The 24,253-nt window shown below is 37.3% G+C and overlaps 2 protein-coding genes across 11 annotated transcripts in view; both read right to left on the bottom strand.

The window, feature by feature from the left end:
- The window catches only part of LOC133823324 (kinesin-like protein KIN-7O), a 70,144-nt gene extending 55,933 nt beyond the window's left edge, over positions 1–14,211 (bottom strand). For 8 of the 10 annotated variants that reach the window (XM_062255988.1, XM_062255989.1, XM_062255990.1 and 5 more), the window contains exons 1-15: positions 13,701–14,211; positions 13,519–13,608; positions 13,295–13,413; positions 12,822–12,935; positions 12,653–12,734; positions 12,145–12,212; positions 7,282–7,353; positions 6,986–7,131; positions 6,781–6,883; positions 6,317–6,397; positions 6,132–6,200; positions 5,967–6,026; positions 5,727–5,888; positions 5,051–5,107; positions 3,951–4,190 (exon numbers count right to left, since the gene is read on the bottom strand). In XM_062255988.1, coding sequence (XP_062111972.1) covers positions 3,951–4,190; positions 5,051–5,107; positions 5,727–5,888; positions 5,967–6,026; positions 6,132–6,200; positions 6,317–6,397; positions 6,781–6,883; positions 6,986–7,131; positions 7,282–7,353; positions 12,145–12,212; positions 12,653–12,734; positions 12,822–12,935; positions 13,295–13,413; positions 13,519–13,608; positions 13,701–13,824 — 1,587 coding nt within the window. In that variant the 5' untranslated portion in view covers positions 13,825–14,211. Of the gene's footprint in view, positions 1–3,950; positions 4,191–5,050; positions 5,108–5,726; positions 5,889–5,966; positions 6,027–6,131; positions 6,201–6,316; positions 6,398–6,780; positions 6,884–6,985; positions 7,132–7,249; positions 7,354–12,144; positions 12,213–12,652; positions 12,735–12,821; positions 12,936–13,294; positions 13,414–13,518; positions 13,609–13,700 lie in introns of those variants that run through there. The other 2 variants (XM_062255993.1, XM_062255997.1) reach the window with 2 other exon arrangements.
- Positions 14,212–15,927: 1,716 nt separating this feature from the next.
- On the bottom strand, positions 15,928–21,613 carry LOC133823323 (phosphatidylinositol 4-phosphate 5-kinase 5-like). The gene is made up of 9 exons (XM_062255987.1): positions 20,787–21,613; positions 19,523–20,241; positions 18,933–19,100; positions 18,122–18,287; positions 17,920–18,039; positions 17,591–17,784; positions 17,340–17,470; positions 17,166–17,235; positions 15,928–16,728 (listed from the first exon to the last, which is right to left on the bottom strand). Exons 1-9 carry the CDS (start codon positions 21,312–21,314, stop codon positions 16,440–16,442), a joined length of 2,385 nt encoding a protein of 794 aa, XP_062111971.1. The 5' UTR covers positions 21,315–21,613; the 3' UTR covers positions 15,928–16,439.
- Between the last annotated feature and the right edge of the window lie 2,640 nt (positions 21,614–24,253).

Genomic DNA, 24,253 nt, shown 5'->3' with positions numbered 1-24,253 from the left:
TTGTTTCAAGCCGTAGAGAGATTTGTTCAGTTTGCAAACTGTGGTTGTCTTGAGAGATTCTTCAAATCCTGGAGGCTGACTCATATACACTTCTTCAAGTTCCCCATTCAAGAACGCATTCTTTACATCAAGCTGATGTAATTTCCAATCCATGTTAACCGCTAGTGAGAGTAGAACTCTGATAGTGTTGAGTTTGGCAACTGGAGCGAATATTTCCGTGTAGTCAATTCCATAGGTTTGAGTAAACCCCTTGGCAACTAACCGAGCTTTGTACCTCTCAATAGATCCATTTGCATTGAATTTGACGGTGAACACCCATTTGCACCCTATTACCTTCTTGTCTTGTGGTAACTCTACTAATTTCCACGTTTCATTATGTTTAAGTGCTCTTATTTCTTCAAGCACTGCTGCTTTCCACGGAGGAGAATCAAGAGCTTCTTCGATATTCCTGGGAATCACAACATTTGATAGATTCGAGGTGAAAGCTTTAAATGGAGATGACAATATTGAGTAAGAAATGAACTTTGAAATCGGGTGTTGGGTACATGATCTGGTTCCTTTCCTTAATGCAATAGGATTATCTAGATCTGACTGTTTGTTAGATGGGAGAATACCTGGATCTTTTGAGGGAAGCGGTTCCATCACCGGATTGGGCGTTTGACTGTGCTGAGGATTCATAACTTGTTTATTTCTCTTGGAATACACCCGAATCTCTTTCTGTATGTTTTGGTCTTGAGGATGTCCTTCTGGTTCAGTGTTTTTAGGAGAGGTTGGTGGATTTTCTTGTTCATGGGGGAGAGTCTGGATATCTGGTTCAGAAGAAAGTGGAGTGGAAGAGGTAAATGGAAAAAGAGTTGTTAAGGGTAATTCTAACCCCCACGACCACTGAGCTTCTTGCTAGTGATGGTTGGACTCCCCCTGAAGAGATGTGGGAGTGAAGTAAGGAGTATCCTCGAAAAATGTGACGTCACATGAGATGACTGTTTTTTTGGTGATGGGACAATAACACCAATAACCTTTTTGGGTAGGAGAGTAACCCAGAAACACAGTCTTAATGGCTCTAGGATCAAATTTACTCCGATGGTGGGAGTGAACATGCACAAAAGCGGTGCAACCAAATACTTTAACAGGTAGAGTATTTGTAGAGATGTGAGGATGTAGAGATTGAAGAACAAAATATGGTGTTTTGAACTGAAGGGGTCAACTAGGGAGGCGAATAATGAGATAAGCAGCAGTAAGGATAGCATCGCCTCAAAGATGTTTAGGGACATGCATAGTGAACATAAGAGCACGAGCTACTTCTAAGAGATGGCGATTTTTGCGTTCAGCAACTCCATTCTGTTGCGGAGTATCAACACACGAGCTTTGATGGACAATCCCATTTTTGAGAAGATAGGGACCAAGAGTGGTAGTGAAATATTCAGTACCATTGTCGGGACGGAGTATTCTTATAGATGTTTGGTACTATGTTTGGATCATTTGATGAAAGTTCTGAAAAATTTGGCATGTTTCAGACTTACTTTTAAGAAGATAGACCCAAGTGAGACGTGTGTGATCATCAATAAAAGAGATAAACCATCGCTTACCATGAGAAGTATTGACCTTGGAAGGTCCCCATATGTCACTATGAATCAGAGAGAATGGGTTGGAAGGTGTATATATTTTGTGAGGGAACGAAATTCGTGTACTTGGCAAATTGACAAATATCACAATGAAAATCAGTAATATTCTTATTTACAAAAAACGATGGGAATAAGTGTTTTAAATATAAAAAACTTGGATGCCCAAGTCGACAATGCCATAACATATTTGTTTTTGAAACAGAGTTTGAAACAAACGATGAACTTGAACAAGAATTAGAAATAGAACTTGAACTTGAACCCAAACGTAGTAGAGAAGAGAGCTCGTTAACTGGATGTTGCCTTTCAAAGAAATAAAGTCCGTTACGAACCCTAGCACTGTCAATCATCCTCCCCGATGATAGATCCTGAAATTGACAAGAATTTGACATGAATTTAGCAAAGCAATGATTATCACTAGTTAATTTTTGGACAGAGATTAAATTGCATTTCAAAGAAGGAACATAAAGTACTGATTTAAGAATGAGGTCAGCAGATAATTTAATAGTGCCTATTCCAACAATAAGAGAATGGGTGTCGTTTGCAATTGTGACACTAGATTTAGTGGAACATGGAGAATAAGTATCAAACAAATGTGGTAAACCTATCATGTGATCAGTGGCGCCCGAATCGATGATCCATGGTGTGTTGGAGGTGGAAGAAAAATTACCAGAGTGTGCAACAGAGTGTATAGGTGGGCAAGTTGTTCCTTACTGAATGAAGGGGTACTAGCACTATTCTGATCATTGGTACTCTCAGTTTGAGTTTGATAGGCCTTTCTTTCATTTTGGCGGCGAGGGGTCCAATTGGGTGGTTTACCATGGATAACCCAACAAGTAGATCGAGTATGACCGTGACGTTGGCAGTGATCACACCAAGGCCGATCACCCTTACGATTAGGTCGAGGGTCAGGAGTGGATCTGCAATGTGGTGGAGGGCCAGATTTTGATACGAGAGTTGAGCTTTCAATGGGCTGCAGGTCAGGAGTAGTGAGCATGACACGACGACGTGCTTCTTCACGTCTAACCTCAGAGAAGGCTTCTTCAGTGTCAGGAAATGGGGCACGACCCACCAGACGACCTCTAACTTCATCAAGATTACTATTTAACCCCGTAAGAAATTCAAAAACTCGTTCTTTCTCTAACTGCTGCCCCTGGATTGTAGTGCAGTTAGCACATAGTGGTGTGGTATCTAGATGCAAATCGAGCTCCTGCCACAAGTCTTGTAAGTCGGAAAAATATTGGGTAGCAGTTTGATTACCTTGCTTGATTTCTTTAAGCTTGGTACGGATTTCGAAAATCTGAGAGGCGTTACCAAGGTCAGAATACATTTTTCGGGCAGCGTCCCACACCTCCTTAGCAGTCTTAAAGAACAAATATCTGCGGCTGATTTTTGAGTCCATTGAATTAATTAACCATGCAAGTACAATAGAATTTTCAGCTTGTCATACCTTGTATGTAGGATCATTGAAAAGAGGTGCAGGGAGATCACCAGTAATGCATCCTAGTTTACCACGACCACAAATGACAAGTTTGACAGATTGGGCCCATTGTAAATAATTTTTGCCATCAAGTTTATGGGCTGTAATATTAAGTGAACCACTATCAAGGTTATAAAGAGAGCCCATAGACCCACTAGGCTGTGTGGGCTGAGTTGGGGTTAGGGTTACCTTCATTGGGTTGGGTTGAGTGAGGCCCAATATTTTGAGAGGTAACTTCCTCACTATTCGACATCACAGAGAGATTGGTGGCTGTGAGGGAGAGAGCCGAGAGTGGAGCGACTGAGGGCTACGGGGGCCGACTGAAGCGCCGAGAGCTGACCGAGAGCTTCTGAGGGCGACGGGGGCCGACTGTAGCGTCGCCGGACTGGACTGGCCGAGACGCTGGAGATGACGCCGGAGAGGAGCGACTGGAGGTTGAGCGCCGGAGTGGAGCGACTGGAGGTATTGCAGGTCTGGAGCAGGTGCCAAATGACTTCGCTGGAGGCCTAGAGTGTCGCCGGACTGGTTTGCGACTGGAAGGAGGGACGACCGCCGGAAAAAATGGAGGAAAAACTGAGGGTGGACAGAATCAAGCCTTATGGCTCAGATACCATGTTGAAATGGTGAGGAAAAAACCTTTCTTGCTATATTTCTATTCTCTGATATGTTTGTACAACCTAGGACTAGAGATATATATAGGAAATACAGAAATAGGAACCGATTCCTATTCCTAGGAATCCCAAAGATCAAACATTAATACCCTATTTTTTTCTAACTGTCAAGACACATACACAAACGGAAAGGTCAATGCTATAAACACAAAACTGTACGAAAGGGCAAATTTTACCTACCACGTGTTGGTCTTTCTTTCTGGGTGGCACTTTTCTCCTGTTCGTTATATGCAATAAAACACACGGATCAGGAAGCTTATACTCCTCAGATGCATTACTTGTACAATCTTCATCCTGTGTGCAGGAATCATCCTCAGGAATGCTGTCCATAAGTGCCTCAAACGGAAGAAGTGGTCCTGCATCACGCTTCATTCTCATGGGTTTTATATCAGAAGCCTCTGATCGCATGGTAGAATACACCTGAAATGCATCAACATATTATGCATTACGAACCTTACATTAATGGCTTTATGGATAATACTACACTTGGAGACATTTTGTATTCCTATCTATTTTCCTTGAGAGTATTGGAAGCTTCAATTGAACTTTTTTACTCATTAATTGAAATTTGTATTCATAGAACATATATATAGAAAAATTTCGGAGCTCAAGAGTTGAAAATTTTCTAGTTATAGTTACAAATAACACATCCATGATGTCAAGAGTAGTAGCCAGGTCTAGGCTGTTAAACACAAAAGATAAACTTCAAAGTGTCCATATCATTCGGCAAGATTAATACATTATAAAAAATTAAAAATTAAAAAAAGTTGATTTAGCAATTAATTTAATCTTCTTTCAGAATTCCACATATTTCACTAGAGCAAAACATATAATCTCTTACCCAACAAATCCTAATGTACTTAATTAATGTAATTAAGCTCTCAATGCATAGTCAGATTCTTTTGCTAGCCAAATAAACTTAGATGATATATGTGTACATAAAAAACATGCATGCACACAAAGAAGAAAAACAATAACAGAAACAACAACATTTGATAATATAACAAATACTTGAACACTATCTCAAACAAGCTCAAGGCAGCAACAATCACATATAACTCATTCTGATCTCCCTAATTTGAAAAGATAGCTTAATACTAACACATGTTCTCTGACCAGCAATGCTATAGGATATTAAAAATAAAAATCTTTGGATACTTTATAACCCATACACAGAAATAATCCTTTGATGAAATTATCAAAGAAATATAATCTGCAGCATTACAAATGACCAACAATATAAACCATTCGCACATACTAGAAAAAGAAGAAATTATTACCTCTTCAAGAGTCTCCCGCGAGAGATTACCTGCACACCAAGTATCTCGCCTCTTCTCCTGGAGGCAGCAAACCAGAAAAGTTTTAACAACAGAAATTACAAAGAGAAAAAAAAAAATGCAGGGACATGGACATGGATATGGAAGGGGAGAGTTAGTAGGATTACATCAAAGCCCTAAATGCTGCCTATTTTAATAGTTGGTAAGAAAAAGTTTCCTGGTTCAGTTCAGTTCCTTTTGTGAAATATATTTATCGAAAATAAAAACACAACTCACTATCCAATATCTATGCTAAAGAAATTCATGTGGTAGATTCCCAATGCCCTAATCCATGCAGAAAAAAGTGCAGATGCAATCCTGACCACTACTTTGCAAATTGAGTGTTTATCTAGACCAACAAAACTCTAGTATAAGCCAATAGCAGTACTGTTGGCAGGCAAGAGAACTATTATAATTTGGAAGTCATGTAAACAAGTCAGAATCAACTCTAACTAAAAGGAAAGCCACATAACAAGAACAATTCCATTTGCATGAGTGCATTATTTTCTGTTCATGAATAATAATATCCATACAACTAAATCCCAAGTAAAAAAAAATTAATGTTACTATTTTACGATCTTCATTTTTAATAACACCTTTTAGCACAAAAGACATAAAACTAATGCTTATCAATACTAACCTTTCTAAAACGATCTCGACTTTCATCCCTATTTGAACACAAAACCATTGAGCTCAGGTTCTCAATTTTCTTTTCTTGTTCTTGTACCCTCTTCTCATATTCAGCTTGGGCTTTTCGTTCCTCTTCCAATTCCAAAGCTATGCGTTCCCTCTCCAGCTCAGTCTGCAAGGCAAGTGTAGCACATTCAAGAATATGCTCCACCCTTCATAACTGATAAATTAAGGAAGTAACTTTTCAAACCTTTAATAACCTATTTCGCAGATTGAGGATCTCTTCTTCAAAATGTTCTGAATGAGAACCCTGAAGAGTGGGTAAAAGTTAAAAGAACACTGCTTCAAATGGATCATTATAAATTGAATATTATTTGTAACAGATCATTACACCTTATAAAAATTCTAGAACAACCTGTAATTTGGCTCGAAGCTCCTCAATTTCCTTCTTTTGACGCTTTAACAAAGCAGCATCTGTTAAAATCTACCATAAACAAAAGAAATTGGTTGAAATTAATGTAAGAAAGCACAGACCAAAAAAAAAAGGACCTAATGGCAGAACATTGAATTTACTTTAGAAAAAGAAAAATAATTGAAAACCTCATTGACATGAGCACAATTTTTGACACGTAAAGCCCTGCTTGCAAATTGTAGACTGCTTCTAGTCTCATCTGCATGAACCTGCCATTAAAGATGTAAAACATTAACTTTAACGCAACTAAAAATAAAACAACGATTAACAAGACCATCCATAGCAAGTGCTGATCAAAATAGTCTTAGTGACACCACAAGTTGAGGGAAACTAACACAATATTCCTTAAGCCCAGCTTATTTTCTCTATCTGTCCATAAGGACTGTGTCAAGAATTTGAATTCTATTACTTACATCTACTCAAAATCTTTATGAAATATATATATATTTATATATATATATATATCCACAGATAATTCCATTTAGCTTTAAATAATTACTACTGAAGAAAAGATACCATAATAAAAGGAAATAAAACCACAGGAACAAAATAAATATCAATCGAACGTTGTAAAAATAGTGAACAAAAATACCTGTGCAAGTGTAATGTTGCATATTATAGCTGTGTTTGCATTTCCACCAAGAGCAGGTTGTAAAATGCGCGTTAGTTTGCTATCTCTATATGGAACGTGACCCCTGCATAAAATAGCAATCACAGTCAGTTTTGTCTTATATTAATAGGCCAACTTTCATGTATTTTAACACCAACATTTGTCTATTAACAAGTGCAGAACCTACCCTTGACTCTCTACACCTTCACTTAGTTTCTTAATGACTGTTCCCAATGTCATCAAGCTTTTGTTTATGTGGGATCCCTCTTTGAGCCTAACACCTTCTGCCCCAGTTTTTGCAGCACGTTCTGAACCAGCAAGGTCAACTAAATTCTAGAAGCAAGAAAGGACATTCAATGTAAACATCACATGCTGAAAAGGACATTCTTCATTTTAATTACAAAAAGGAACACAGACATCAAATATAAGCAACAAAAGTAAGGAAAATAACTAGAAGTTTCATTTTCTCACACGTCGTCATACCAATACTGAAACACGAACAGCATCACAATTACCAATATCTTGGTCTTCTGTTTTATCTCGACTCTCAATTATCTGTTGAAAGCAACATCATAAGGTGGGTGAATGAACATACACAGTATTTCAGATTTTAAATACAAGGGGTGAAGGAATATAATGGCATTAGTAGCATGCTGAAAATAGTGAGGCAGATGAATGTACATATATATACATATATTTTGAAACTAGGTGTAGACAGATATATTAAGGAAATTGATAGACCTCCTATCACTTTTGTTTACACTAGGAGGGGTAAGAGAGGAGAAAGGCTCGGGGTAAGTACTGAGCAAGAGGTTAGAACCACCAAGTAGAGGTAGTTATATGAGGAGTCATTGGGTAGGAGTGGGGTACAGGGGAGTTCTGTGTAGACCACAATATAAAAAGGGTAGAAGAGATATTATTAGCCAGGCTGGAATTGGTATTTTGTAACCTCTTTTGGGAGAGACCAGGCTCTCGAACACCTGGGTATCAATACAATTGAATTTCTTCATCATTTCTGCATTTATTTTCACTGTTATTTGCTATTGTTCTTGCTGTCTGGGCGATTAGAGATAGGAAAATCCTATCAGAAATCAAATCAGAATAAAAATCAAATCATTGTGATTTGATATCAGCTGTATACTTTCCTTTTTTATAGGATTTAGATTATTTTGTATATATGTCTTTTATTCTGTTCAGCCTATAAATGTACACTATTTTTCTCAAAAATAATATGCAAGAATTATTCTATCATAATATTTTTACAAGGTATCATAGCCATAAGGTTCTCTCTTTTTCTTTTTCTTTTTCATACGTTGCCTTGTTCTTCTTCTCTGGCAATGGCCACTAGCAACGCAGCCTCCTCTCAGTCCAGTGAGCCCCTTGGCTCTCTTCAAACCTCAAATGCAATCGCAATCCCTTTGCCTGATGCTCAGGATATCTTCTCGTCTTTGTTGTCGTTGGTGCCAGAAGGACTCATCGGAGCTCACCGTGCCAAGCAATACTCAGTTTCCATTGGCGACCCCCATCATCCGCAACCAACAATCATTGAAGGCCAACCTATTCGCTGCCCCAACGACAGAGAATCTTCTTTGTCCTCATACAACCTTCTTAATCAATCACCTGCACCCTTTGGGAACAATCTAGGTTCATAATCTGTTGCACCTTCTGGTAATCTCTATTCTGCCCTAATATCTTCGGTAGGCTCTCAAGTACCATGGATAATTGATTCGGGTGCTTCCGACCATATGACAGGTCTTCATCATTTATTTGATTCCTACACTCCGTGTTCTAATAAATCTAATGTTCGTATTGCCGATTGGTACTTTATCTTCTGTTGCAGGCATAGGCACCATTAGATTATCTACTAGTCTTCTCCTTAAATCAATTCTTCATGTTTCGCCATTGACGTGTAATTTGATTTATGTTAGCAAATTGACTTTTGATAATCACTGTGTTGCTAAGTTTGTGTCCAATTCTTGTCAATTTCAGGAACTATCATTGCAGAGGACGATTGGCAGTGCTAGGATTCATGATGGACTTTATTTTTTTCAGACTCAATATTCTATAAGACACCAATCTCATATATCTAGTTCTGCTTCTGTTTCTAATTCTAGCAAAATAATGTTGTGGCATTATAGACTTGGTCACCCAAGTTTTCCTTACTTACAACATTTGTTTCCATCCTTGTTCACTAATCAAAGTTCTGTTTCTTTTCGATGTGATATTTGTCAACTTGCTAAGCACACACGGACCTCTTTTCCTCCAAGACCCTATACTCCAACAACTCCATTCTCCCTAATCCATAGTGACATATTGGGACCCTCCAAAGTTACTACTTCTCATGGGAAATGCTGGTTCATAACTTTCATTGATGATCACACACGTATCACTTGGGTATATCTCCTTCAACACAAATCTGAGGCATTTCAAGTCTTTCAAAATTTTCACCGTATGATTCAAACACAATTTCAAACCAAAATTTGTATACTACGTACGGAAAATGGAACAATTATATTTTAATTCCACTTTAGGTTCATACCTTTTACAAAATGTGATTCTTCATCAAAGTTCGTGTTTTGATACCCCTCAACAGAATGGTGTTGCAGAACGAAAAAATTGTCATTTGTTGGAAGTGGCACGTGCTCTTATGTTTACCATGAATGTTCCAAAGTATCTTTGGGGAGATGCTATCTTAACAGCCACATATCTTATCAATCGTCTACCTAGTCGACCCCTTCAATTTCAAACACCATACTTAGTACTTCACCAATCTTATCCCCATGTTTCTACCAATACTCTTCCTGTCAAAACCTTTGGTTGTGTAGATTTTGTCCATATCCATGCTCATAGTAAACTTGACCCTAGGGCTGTTAAGACAATTTTTATTGGCTATTCTTCCACTCAAAAAGGTTATCGGTGTTACTGTCCTCTCACTAAACAAATATATGTCCCATTCGATGTCAGTTTTTTTGAAGATACTCCATATTTTCCTCCCCCTCGCTTTAAGGGGAGTAGACTCATCCTGAGCAAGAAGCTCAGTGCTCGTGGGACACCCTACAGTTAGGATTACTCCTAGATCTTCCTACTCTAACTCCACCTCCTTCTCATCCGAATGTTCCAATTGTCCCTATTTCTACTCCAACTCCTCTTCCTAATGGTTCAGTCGTTCCTGGTTCTACTCTCACTCCAAATAGTCAACCTGATCCAATCATGGAAACAAGGACTAGTCTTCCTGAGTTGAATCAACAACAACAAGAGCTACGTGTCTACACTAGAAGAAATGTCTCTCAAAGAAATAACCAAGTCATGAATCCTCATCACAGTCAAGGGCCAAATCCGGTGATAGAACCTACATCTTCAAATGTGTCAGGTAATTATCATTCAAATCCTACTTCTGATCTAGCTGTCCCTATTGCGTTGAGAAAAGGGACTAGGTCTTGTACCCAACATCCTATCTCCAAGTTTATTTCTTTTCTAATCTATCATCATCATTCAAAGCTTTCATCTCCAGTTTGTCAAGTGTTTTTATTCCCGAATGGAAAGCAGTTGTACTTAAAGAGATGAAAGCACTAAAACAAAATAACACTTGGAGCCTAGTGGAATTGCCACCCAATAAAAATATTATAGGGTGCAAATGGGTGTTTACTATCAAGTATAAAGTCGATGGTTCTATCGAGCGATACAAAGCACCTTTGGTGGCCAAAGGATTTACACAGACTTATGAAATTGACTAAATTGAAACCTTTGCTCAAGTTGCCAAGCTCAACACCACCAGAGTCCTACTCTCACTAGCAGTAAACTTAGATTGGGAATTACATCAGCTTGATGTAAAAAATGCGTTTCTAAATGGTGATCTAGAAGAAGAGGTCTACATGAGTCAACTCCTAGGTTTTGAAGAAACTCTCAATAAGAAGATTGTCTGAAGACTCAACAAGTCACTATATGGCTACAAGCAATCCCCTCGAGCTTGGTTTGATCGTTTTTCAAAGGTGGTCAAGAATCTTGGGTACATTCAAGGACAAACTGATCATACTCTGTTTGTTAAGCACTCAGAGAAAAGGAATGTAACTATCTTAATAGTTTATGTTGATGATATTATTGTTATTGATGATGATATTGGAGAAATGAATCTTATCAAGAAAATGATGGCAAAAGAATTTGATGCAAGGACCTTGGTGCATTAAAGTATTTTCTGGGTATGGAATTTGCAAGGAGCAAAAAGAGTATTTCCGTGTCTCAAAGGAAATACACTCTTGACCTCTTAAAAGAAATAGGAATGCTAGGAAGCAAGCTTTGTAAAACTCCTATTGAAGTTGGGAACAAAACAAAAATGTTCGAAGGAGATCCGGTTGACAAAGGAAGATACCAGCAGCTGGTTGGCAAGCTTATCTATCTCTCACACACTCGACCAGACATTGCCTTCATTGTTAGTCTCGTAAGTCAGTATATGCATAGTCCTTGTCAAGGACATCTGAATGTTTTCTATAGAATTTTGAGATACTTACAGCAAACACCAGGAAAGGGGCTATATTTCAAAAAAAACGAGTGATCGGAAAGTTGAAGTTTTCACTGACGCTGATTGGGCTGGAGTAATCAATGATAGAAAATCCACATCTGGTTATTGTACTCTCCTATGGGGTAACTTGGTAACATGGTGAAGTAAATAATTTGTTGTTGCAAGGAGCAGTGCAGAAGCAGAGTACAGGGCTATGGCCCATGGAGTGTGCGAAGTCATTTGGATAAAAAGACTACTTGAAGAGTTGAAGATAAAGTATGAACATCTCATTCAACTCTATTGTGACAATAAATCCACCATCAGTATAGCTCATAATCCCGTTCACCATGACAGAACAAAGCACGTAGAAGTGGATCGTCACTTCATTAAAGAGAAGATCGATGGAGGGATTATATGTATCAAGTATGTGTCTACTAATCAACAGTTGGTTGACATACTTACAAAGGGACTGACAGAACAAGTGTTTGATTTCCTATTAGACAAGCTTGGACTCATCAACATCTACAGTCAAGCTTGAGGGGGAGTGTAGACAGATGTATTAAGGAAATCAAATCATTATGATTTGATATCAACTGTAGGATCTTTATATACATATATACTTTCCTTTTTTATAGGATTTAGTTTACTTTGTATTTATGTATTTTATTCTGTACAGCCTATAAATGTACACTATTCTTCTCAAAATCAATATAAAAAATTAAACTCTCATAACATTTTTATACTAGGCTCCCCACCTAACCTTACAATATTTGGAGACCAGGAAACACACATAATATAATATTCCAATTTTTTTTTTTAATTTGGGGGGTGGGGAAATATAATGACATTACCATTCGGAAAATAGTGTGGGATCTACTACTGTGGACGTTCATATTTGTCTCTCCAATATGCCGATGAGCTGAAATTTTGAAGCACAAAATAATCAAACTAATCATCAACCATTAAAGACATTAAATCTAACAGCTAGGTTGATATTTGGATAACCAGGGTATTTCACTTTAAAAAGAATTGTATGCACATGTGCTCACACATCATAAAAGAGAAACATATTAGATACGTCAAACAATTTAAGTTGCCAGGTATTCAAGAGAAGAAGCTAAAAATGATTGGAGAAACAGAAAGCTCAGGAACAGACTGACTTTAGATGTTAACTGTCTGAAACAAACTAGTATCATCTAATATTTTGTTACTCCGGTTGCATACCACTCAACAAAGTATATAGAAGAATGAATCTAAGCCAAATGAGACATTTAGACAAGTGAATAAGCGCTCTTAGGTCTTAAAAATGCTTAGAAAGAGAGCGTGTGATTCAGGTGGGAAAGTAAAAAAGGAAATTACATTCTCCAAACTCCATAAAACTAAGGACTTGTTCAGGAGATGCAACAATTTCTTCTCGCAACCCAGCCACATATATTCCTCGCTGCAATAATGAAGAGAGACAATTAGCATTCAAGTGCTGAAAAAACATTATATATGGTAACATATTCACATCATACAAATTCAGTACCTCTAGATTTTCATGAATCTGTAATTTCCGATGCTCAGGAGCCAACAAGTCGTTAATCTCCTCATTATAGATCTCCATATAGGACATACGCAGAAGAAATTCTCGATTTACATCCTAAAAAACACAACAAAATATTTATTAAACATAGAAACACATCCTAACAAACCTTTTCGACAACAACTTTAGCATTAATTGTCTGTTAGCATTATAAACTTTTAGTATGTTAACCACATTTAAGAATTTTAGGGAAATTGTCTTGCGTTCTTTAGCCACGGGAAGGGGAAAAAGATCATAAAAACAGACAATAAAGATTGAACATACTTCCATGAGGTGCCAATTTAAAAAAAAAAAAAAAACAAGTTAATTGGGGCCAAAAGAACAAGAGTCTTTAATGTACTGCACAATTTTAAACAATCGACAAGCATATTCAGCAACTCAACAATGTGACTACAACGTTAAAAAGAATCAATTACCCGATGAATTATATTGAACAAATCCCTCACAGCGAGAGGAATCACACCTGGCTCCATAGCCGAGCCTCGCATGGTAAAAGTTTTCCCACTGTTAGTCTGCCCATAAGCGAATACAGTTCCTACAATTGAGCCAAATGAACCAAAGTTAGCCTTGTAAAAAATACAGTTCTGAATACAAAACACCGCAAGAAAAAAAAACGCAATATTATGCTTCGAATACGTACCATTGAAACCCCCAACTGCAGCGGCAACGATTTCTTTCGTTCGGGCTTCATAAACATCCAGAGTCTTGCAATCTTCGGAGAAAATTCGATCTAATAATCCCAGAAATTTTTTTTACAAACTCTTCACAATTAGAGCATGAAAAAGAGAGAGAAAGAGGGAGATGGTTAAAGAGTTTAATTACCGAATTCAAACTTGGAGGAGTGATTAGGAATGAAAATGGCGTTGGAAGAAACACGCCATGGACTGGACTTGGCATCCTCAGCCGAGAGAGGTCGAGCACGAACGGCCACGTGTATTCTCTCCATACTAGGGTGGGAACGGATGAGAAAGTAAGACTGAGTTAGTCAAACCAAATGATGAGCCGCCGGATAATATGGCTGAAAAGATATTTCAGGCGAAGGTACCGTCCACGACGGACGGTCCTTTGATGAGTCGAATTTGACGAATCTAAAAGATGGGGTTTCCGAAATCGGAGGCGGAACAACTGAGAAAGAAACGGCGGAGTCGAAAGGAGGAGAGGGAGGGGGGGACGAGGGAGGTCTGTCGAGGAAGAAGATAGAGGAACCGAACGCAGAGGGTCAATCTGGGGCCACCGAAGGGGCCTGAATTGAATCTCAGTCGTTGATTAACTTTCTCGAGATCCTCCTGTTCACATGTCTGAAAAGGAGGGAAAGCTTTTATGTGTTTAGATTTAAAAAGGCGTGGGGAAAAATTTAACAAGAAATATTTTTAAAAAAATAATAAGGTTTGAAAAGGGAAACTCCAATGAATAACTCTAGTAATATCATTATTGATAAGTATATGCCACTTTTTTTGTTTCTCACACATGTAACCCTTTAAGACTAAAATACCCTTATAGGGCTAATTAGTGAAAATATAACCTAAAAATGTCGTGAAGAGATTAGAGTGACTTTCTTTCTTCCTAGCCGTGGTATACCCCTGCAACATGGAAGCTTGCGCCGCCGTCAATGGAGTTGAATGCCTCTGCAACAACGAACCCCGTTGTTGTCGATGAAGTTGGCCAGCTTTGCAACATCGAACCTTGCCGACGCCGATGAAGCCGCAAGTCTTGGACGAAGTGCCTCCCATGTTGACGAAACACAGCCAGTCATCCTCGTCTTCACGGTTCACCAGCGTTGTCCGCAGCCTTCCATTGCAATGACTCCTCTTATGTGTGATGTGTACTAGTGGTGAATTAGGTGTGAACCAGAAGTGAACTTGGTGCGAACTAGGTGTGTGAATCAACTGTGAATTAGGTGTGAACTGGGGATGAACTTAGTATGAAACATGTGTGAATTGGGTGTGAACCAGGTGTGTGAATTAACTGTGAATTATGTGTGAACTAGAGATGAACTTGGTGTGAAACAAGTGTGAATTAGGTGTGAACTAGGGGTGAACTTGGTATGAACTAGGTGTGAATCAAGTGTGAATTAGGTGTGGACCAAGGGTGAATTAGATGTGAACCAGAGGTGAATTAGGTGCGAACTAGGCGTGAACTAGGGGTGAACCAGGTGTGAACTTGGTGTGAAACATGTGTGATCTAGATGTGAATCAGGGGTGAACTATGTGTGAACCACGTTCCTAATTTATGGTGATCAATTTGTGAACCATGTGTGAACAGCATGTGAACTATGTGTGAACACAGTAAACTAAATCGCAAAATCTTTGAAAATTTGTCATCTCAACATAATTTTTTTTTTATTTCATAGATTTTTCAGCCCATAATAGTTCAAAAATTTCATATAAACTATTACATAAGATACCCATAACCTAAAAATAAAAATAAAGAGAGATACTAATTATCAAATCAAAAGTTTCGATCTTCTTCAACTTTGGGAGATGCTCTCTTTTTAATCTTCAATTTTCTTCAACTTTGGTAAGAAAAAAAAAAAGTTGTGGTAGATAACGTCACTTTCCAAATCTTGGTGAGAAGAAAAATGGTGATGATCTTTGAGGTTGGATAATTTGAGAGAGAAGAGGTGTTTACTCTTTTTGGTGAGAGTAGATTCCCTTGGTGACTCTTAGGTAGGTGCAAGACAAACAAAAGAGAGAAAAATCTAATATTTATTGAGGGGTATTAATGTCTTTTTAAGTGCCAATAATGTCATTAATGTGAGAAATATTAATTAGAGGTTAGGGTTATAAATATAGAGTTAAAAAGGGTTAATCCATGTAGTTTTCCAACTTAAAAGTCCTAGTGACAATGCAAATTTTTTTAATAAAATTTCTTCTAATCGACTGAGAATAAAATTTTCTTCAATTTCTTTTCACCATAGAAAAAAAAAACAATTTTGCTCTAGTTTCCCTTATATTAATATTATTTTTTAAAATAAAAAATCAAAGAATTATAACAACAGCATAAAACGAACATAAAGAAGAGCTGGCAATGGTCTTAAGCCATATGAATCTGAAAAGAACAATATAATTTTTCATAAAATAAATAAAGAGATAACAACCATACATACAAAAATTTATTGAATGTAAGCTCAAGAAAGACCAAAGATCTCCTTTTCTGTTGAGCCAAAATAAATTGGAAAAAAATAAAGTGAACAATAATACATATGGATACATTTTTTACAATTTGGGTACACTAGGAATGCTTCTCTAATTATAACAGCAAATTTTTGCTGCAGTATAGTATAGGGAATATTTAGCTGTAGTATTATATATAAGGGGGGGAGGAAAAAAACAGAAAAGAAAAGAAAAATAGGACAAAAGTACTAATGAAAGCAATGTGAATTTGTTTTTGGAGGTCTAATATGGTACCTCTAAATGGTGGAAAAGTGAAAGGCAAAACTGATGTATTTGAGTTCGGGTTGATGAGCAAGCTTCCAAAATCAATGAATTGCTGTCAAAAAATAGAATCAAATTTTGTATGCTATCCAGACAATGCAGCTGTTTATTTGCTTAAATGGCTAGTTCAACTGTCTTCAGCAAAAATTTTGAGTATGAACTCGCGAAAGCGCCTTGAGTACTGTTTTGGATCAACAGCTGAAATAGACGTTGGATCATATTGAATGGACTTGTAGGCATGCTCAAGCTTTTTGCTAATGTCATAGTCCTGAAGTATGTCTATGACACCAAAGAACAGTATAACTTCATAATATTCTCCTGTGGGTTCTCCTATAAGCTGAAGTTCCAAGTCATTTCTTCTCACTGTCCGTTCAGCTCTTGCTGGCATGTTCATACACAACTTTATACTAGCCCACCTGCAATTCATCCAAACAATTTTGTTTTTTTTCTTTGATATTGACAATAGTGATTTAGTTCAAAATAAATAAATTATTATGATTGATGATCATATTCTTTTGATAGAATTGGAAGTAAAACATTCCCTTAGAAATATCCAAAAATAGTATTCTGAGGACAAAACTATGTTTTGAAATCAAAAGTTTCTTCTTGTAATAGAGATAACTGCCATTATATTATATCCTGTCAAGGAAATGAGGTTTCAAATGATCTTCACTTCATGTATCTTAAAAGAGTGTAATCTTTCAAGTTGAGTTTTCTCCTAAAAGTTGCAGCCTTATATAGAAGTACTTTCATTTTGAACCATATTAATTTTTTTTAATTACATTTGTACTTGGGAGTTCTATAGGAGATGATACAATTGCACCAACTGATAACTAAGGTAGAGACATTTTACCTGGATGGATCTAAAAGAAGCTGATCCATGTCTGCCCTTGAAAGATGGAGAGCCCCATCACTATCATCACCTGCAAGAAAGTAAAACATAGCAGTCTCATGTATTTGGTGCAAAGCAAAATGAGATCCGGAGCAAAGATTTGAGTACAAAGTCTTGTAGAAGGAGAAAAGTTACCACCGGGAGTTCGAGCTCCAGAAGGAATAAGATGGCCAGCAGCTGATGTATTTCTGAAATGGAGGCCAACCAAAAGGCTATAATCCATAATCCTCTCCTGTTCAAGGAATTCGCAGTCTCTATCAATTTGCCTGCAATAGAAATAGAAATATTAAAAGGTTGATTTATAAGGAAAGATTTTACATAAAATACTCTGTTTCAATTTTCTGGCAAAATATATGAATTGGGGAAGTTGAATTTGGCACTCTCACCTGCAAAAGTTCTGAAACCATGACTTCTGAAGTCGGAATATAAAGTTAAGATCGAGGTCTTTAAGGATTGTGGTTCCATCAATCTCTGTCTCAGGCTTATCTGTTGTTCGGCCCAGGACAGATCCCTTCAAGTCAAAACGCCTGTGAATCGTATATTCCGTACAAAAAAGATTCCCCATAATGATGAAACGTACCTTAAATACGACATCAATAAATTCATAATGGTCAATCCATCTTGTTGTAAATAAAAGAAACAACAGCCTTCTCATTTCATGAAAAACACTGCTTATAATATGCTTGGAAGAAAACTAAGGTATACAATTTTCTACCTTCTTCTGTATAGGTTGCCCCATTAACTTTACACAGTGTAGACCATAAAATTTGGTCACCAGAGTATTCTCAAAAGCGCGAACATGGTTATAATAGGCTGAAAGCATTCTTATGAGCACCTTCACCACAAGACCAAGGTAACATGATTAGCTAAGAATTTCAGGCAAAACTGCACAAGATCAAGTATGCATCAAAACTCACTTTTACTTCTGCTTTTTTAATAGTCTTTATCATGTAACGGTCATCATTGGTCAAGTAAAAAAAACTACCACTTTTTCCAGGAGATGAAAGCTCCCGAAGTGCATCATTACCACAAATAGATATCATGTAATCAGCTGGGTCCACTTTAAACAGCTTCCTTAATGTCCTGAGAGCATGTCAAGGCAAAGAGTTTGTAAGACCATAAAGTTGATCACTCAGAGATAAACTTAACACGTGACATTTTGGAAAGTACTAGAACCAAATTAAATTAATAAGTAAACTAACCCTCTGGATTTTGGATTTTAGGAGGGAAAAAAATGAATTTTTAAGGATTTCATTTTCTTTTGTTTGGATTCAAACACAAAAATTGAGAAATCTGTGTTTAGAAAAAATAAGACTTTTTTATAAAATTTTAGGAAAATATTTTCCTCCATCTTTACTCTTTTCTCTTACAAAGTTTTTCCTTGGTAAAATCCAAGATCCAACCAAAACATAAAAAATACATTTTGTTTTACGAGCTTTCTGTATGAGGTTGTCTGATTCCCTCACTATAAGAAACTTATAAACATCATCCAACATAATTTTTTTAGTCAATATCCAGACTCCAGTTCTTTCAAACTCCACTAAATCTGTCAAGTCACTCTAGTGTCTTGTGATTATCACCCACAATGCTAAAAAGACCTATTATCCAGCTTTATCAGCTTTATTATTAATTGTTTTGGGGTATAGTGGTCAGTTATAAACAGTTTTTGTAGTAATTAAAAAATAGGGAAGGGTGTGTGTGTGGAAGCTATGTACTAAAATGCCTGACCTGAAGACTAATGGACAGTAATCCTTCCATTTAAATTCACAGGACTGGTGTGGTGGAGTATATTTAGTTCCTTCTGGAGGAAATCTTGTCCATAATTTTTCCTTGGGGTCAAAAGCAGAGGGCTTCAGATCAAGGGATGCAGCTGGAGCTGGTCTTCCAACGGCGTGTCTACAATAATGAGTCAAAAAATGTTATAACCTTTATTACAACAATAATTTTTCATCAACATAAACTTGAAATGAAGATGAAACTTAATCACATCAGACTCAACTCAACATTACACAAAAGAACTAAGAACTTAGAACTAAACAAATACAGCACAGCAGCCATACATAACCAATGCATGAAACAAAAATCTGATAAACTATGTTTGCTGCATAAGAAGAAGAAAGTCTTGTTAAGTTAACTACACTCTATTTAGAGTAATTGTATTTGGATCCACAAACCATCGAAACAGCCCTATTACAAAAACAAGCTGAACAAGAATTGGAGACAGAATTAGCAAAAGGAAGCAAACAAACAAAATGCCAATAAGATAGAGCATTGCTATTAGGGGCTTGTAGTAATAATAATAGTAATTCAAGTAATACCTGATTCCAAGCTGCAAATTAAGCATAAGCTCATAATTCTTATGGCCTTTACAAATGGTCTCCCCTTGTCTCTTGGTCTTCTTGGGCACTCTCAATTGCTGTGTCAAACCCCCTTTAGGAATATCATTCCTATTCCCATTAGCATCTTCACCATTCAAGCCCGCATAACTATACTCCTCACAGCTACTCTCCCTCCCCCAAAACAGCCCCCCAACCCCACACCTCTCATCTTCACCAGAGTCCCACATCCGCATCCTATCAAAGGGCCTCTCCACGGCCGCACCGACTCTCCCATCGACAGACATCCTCCTCGGCCTCTCTCCTCCACCACCGCAGTCGTTGGCCTTGGAGGAGCGCCAAACGGCGAGCTTCTTCTGGGAGGGTAAGATGGAGACCTTCTCGCTGGGAGAGATGCGGCAATCACAGAGGTCGACGTTATAGACTTGTTGAGGGTCCCAGTCGAGGTTGGCGTCCGGAGAAGAGCCAGAAGGGTAGAAAGTGCCGTTCTGCTCTCTGGAGTCACGGCTCCAGTTGCCGACGAAGAAGCTACCGTCGGGCCATTTGAAGGTACCGCTCCCTTTTGGGACTCCTTCCTCCCAGTAACCGTCGTACCTGTTCCCGTTCGTCCACACGAACATCCCTTTCCCGTATATCTCACCGTTTTTCCATTCCCCCGCGTAATGATTCCCTTCTTTCCATTGGTACCTCCCTTGACCTTCCTGCTAACCAAAATCTCCGTTAATGGAAAATACAGTATAATTTCAAGAAATTGGGTGAAGGATTAATTTTTCTGCAACCAAAATCGCCTTTGATGGAAAATGCAGTGAAATTTCGAGAATGTCGGTAAAGGGTACATTTTTTCAACCAATGTCACCATTCATACAAATAAAAGAAGGAAGATCGAGAAATTTAGTAAACTGTATAATATTTTTTTTTTATCCCGAGTTTCTGGAATAAAAATAGTCATGAAGGTAATATAGAGTGAAGTCCAGGAATTCTGTAAAATGTTATAACTATTTTATTTTATTTTTAAATTACTGCTTGTAATCACCATTCAACCACGTACATTCTAATCATTGGTTTTAATCATTTGTATATGTAACAGTTAAACTATCGATAGATTCAGTAAAGGGCCTAATTTTTTCCCTTCTTTCCTAACATTAAACACACCATTAATGGATAATAAAGTGATGTATGGGGAAATTAAACAAAAGGGTATATAACAGTGAATGACCCATATATATATTTATAGAAGTTATCTTACTTGCAAGCCTCGACGCCATTCGCCTTCATAAAAATCTCCAGTAAAATAGTTCTTGACACCATGACCATGTTTCAAGTTCATGATCCATTGTCCCTTATAAGTGTCTCCATTGGGGCCAGTATAAGTACCCGTCCCATCCATGTACCCGCTTTTGAACTCGCCTTCGTAGGTGGCCCCAGACGGCCAACTGAACCGTCCTCGGCCCATAGTTTTCCCCCTGAACCACTCTCCCACGTACATGCAACCATCGGTCCAGAGGTACTTGCCTTGTCCATGAGGAAAGTTATCCGACCATTGCCCTGTGTAGTAGTCCCCATTGGGAAGGACTTTGTCTGCGTGGTACACTTCTCCGACGACACTCATCGAGTTGTCGTTTTCCTCTTCGTCTTCGTTTTCGGCGTCCGCGTGGGATATGATTGATGTGCCGAATATGCTGTTGGCTCGCTTCTTCGCCGCCTGTGTCCTCCGCACTGTCGCCTCCCATGCCTTTATCATGCTACTACTATTACTACTGCTTTCTCTGCTCATTTTTTGGAGATACAAGATGAAAACTTGATGTCGTTTGTCGTTTTCCTTTTCACGATACCAAGATGATGATCATGACCAAAATGGATCAATGCCCAGATGAGGAAAATGTGTTAGTTCGATGAGGATAAAGATGTTCATGCCTCTTTGCCACTTTCTTTTGTTGTTGTGGTTGTGTTTGATGATTTTCTGAAGAGACCCAAAAGAGCAATTGTACCAAACAATGGCTTTCTCAACATGGAAAACCGTTTCATCATTTTGGTGACAAGTTTTGGTTTTGGGGGGCTATCGTTATCTTCTTCTTTAATAACTTTCAATAGGATCTTTTTCTATAAGTATTATCGCGCATAATAACAATATTAATTGATTAGTAATAATAAAAAAAGGCATAAAGAAAGAAGTAGATTGCCTGCCGGATTGGAAAGTGTTGACAGAAAAAGAAGCATAATGAAATTCTCACAGGTCAACTCAAAAGGAATCAGTTTTCTTTTGCTAAGGATGGATTTGTGGGTACAGGGATAGGGGTGTGTTTTGTGATTATGATTGTGATTGTGATTGTGATTGTGATTTAGGGAGACTAGGTCTGACCGCTCATGTCCTACAACGTCTAGGAACCATGACATATGGAGAGACGTGCATGGTCAAAAGTCAAGTTAATAGCTTGCTAATCTCAGACTTTTTATCTGCAACTTTTGTTGCTCGTTTCAAGGGGAAACCAAAACCGACTATACCTATAATTCTTCAAGGTGTCTTTTGCTAGAATATTTGATCGATTTGGTATTTTATTCGGATGTTTTATTTTGCAAAATAGAAGAAAATGATGATATGGAACATAATGCTCTTGAATTTTATTAATTAATGAATTAAAAATAAATTTTTAAATAAAAATACATTTAATTTAAAATAAAATAAATAATATAAAAAACGTAAATATTTATAATTTAATTAAAAAGACTAAAACATATTTATCTAAAAATCTAAAACAAAAATTAAACAAAGTAAAAAACAAAAAATAAATCAAATTTACAAAACCTAAATTAAATTTAACCCTAAATCTCTCATCATTTCCTTCTTCTTCTTTGCAAGTGGGCGAACTAGTGCCAACTTGGAGTTCGACCGAACTGAAGAGAAGAATTGGGGTGCAACTTCATCTGGTGGAGGAGATCAACACACATTTGGTGGAGGAGCTTCGAGATCGGCACACATCTGGTGGAGGAGCTTCGAGATCGACACGCGTCTAGTGGAGGAGCTTCGTTCGTGGGTTAATCGTCTTCTTCATCATCTTCTTTTGATCTGCTTGGGTTCAAATCGACAGGGATTGCTTGGCTTCAAATCAGCGGGTCTAGAATGGCTTTAGTTGACAATGGTGGTTGGGTGCGACGAGAATTGCTTGGGTTCCTCTAGTATAGGTGTTCAACTAAGTAGTTTTTTTTTCATTTTATTATGAAATTACTGAGTAAAGTTCGTTAGTTTTCAAGTTTATTTTTTGGTGTTTTATGATTTGGATTTTGAAATTAAAAGGAAGAAGAATTGGTGTTATTGAAAAGAAGAACAAAGAACAAGAATAAGATATGAGTTTTGAACGAAAACAAAGAACAGAAACTTCTTCACCTCGGCTTGCTCAAATAGATTTGAGTTTTGAATTTTTTTTCAATTATTCGGGTAAAATCAGATATGAGATATGAGATTTTGTGTTTGTTGTGTTGTGATTTGGTTGTGAAGAAGAGCAGATGAACACTGATAGATCTGGATTTCTTGAATATGAGATTATATCTGGGTTTTTTGAATTTGAGATTTTGTGTTTTTTTGCGTTGTTATTTGGTTGTGATAATGAGAAGATGAATATATTGATAATGTTGGTTTTGTTTGATTTAGTTTTTATTTTATAATTTGTTTAATTTTTGTTTTAGTTTCTTAGATAAATAGGTTTTAGTTTTTTTTAATGAAATAAAAAATATTTATGTTTTTTATATTATTTCATTTGTTTTATTTTATTTTAAATTAAATTAAATTTATTTTTATTTGAAAATCTATTTTTAACTCATTAATTTATAAAACTCGAGGGCATTTTGGTCATATTTAAAAATTGTTTGACAAAAATTGGGTTCATGGTATCATTTTGTTCCATTTTGCAAAACACGGGGTTTGAAATGTCATTTAACAAAACACGGGGATCGTCGAGTATTCGGGCAAAATACAGGGGTCAATTTGGTATTTTCCCATTCTTTAATGGTTTTCTTTCCATTAGGGTTCGCTCTTAAGCTTACTTCTCCAACATCAAATTATTACAAACTCAATGTGTGACCAATTATTTGGGTAAATCATTAATTTGGTAATGGTGTGTTTGGTATAGAAGAAACAAAATAGGAGAGATAATTATATATATTGGGAAGTACGAACGCCCATACCGGTGCTGGTGTTTTTGCTACCATTGATATTTGAAAAACAGATCTGATTTCGTAGACACACATAAGTTTATGGTGTGCCCCCTCTTATCATTTAATTGCCTGTATATTTCACTCTCTTCACCTTTGCTTTTGGCTTCATCCGTTTCTTTACAATTTCATTGATTTCTCTCTTTGTGAATGTACCCTAGAAAGGTCGTAGATTTGTCCTAATTTTTTAGGGGGAAAGTCGATTGCATTCGTTCATTGTGATTTTTAATTTTTAACAAAACCAAAAGCATCTGAAAACTCCTCCTCCAAGAAATTGAAATCCATATACTCACCGTCGTGCCTGTCGCCGTCGCCACCGCCCCTACTATTGTTGTCGTCGTGTGGTCAAACTTTGAAGAACTGCTCAGCCGAATCGAAGAAGGACTTGACATGGTCAGGTTCAGACACATTGACTTGAAGGATGATGGTGATTGAGGGAAATGAGGCGCTGATCTTCAAGGGGCAGCATTTTATGTTATGAAGGACGATATTGTTAGGAAACTTAAT

This window comes from Humulus lupulus, chromosome 3, assembly GCF_963169125.1.
Source record: "Humulus lupulus chromosome 3, drHumLupu1.1, whole genome shotgun sequence".
In the NCBI taxonomy this organism is placed as follows: domain Eukaryota; kingdom Viridiplantae; phylum Streptophyta; class Magnoliopsida; order Rosales; family Cannabaceae; genus Humulus; species Humulus lupulus.
Note: the sequence above shows the minus strand (reverse complement) of the source record. Positions and strands in the feature narration are given on the sequence as shown.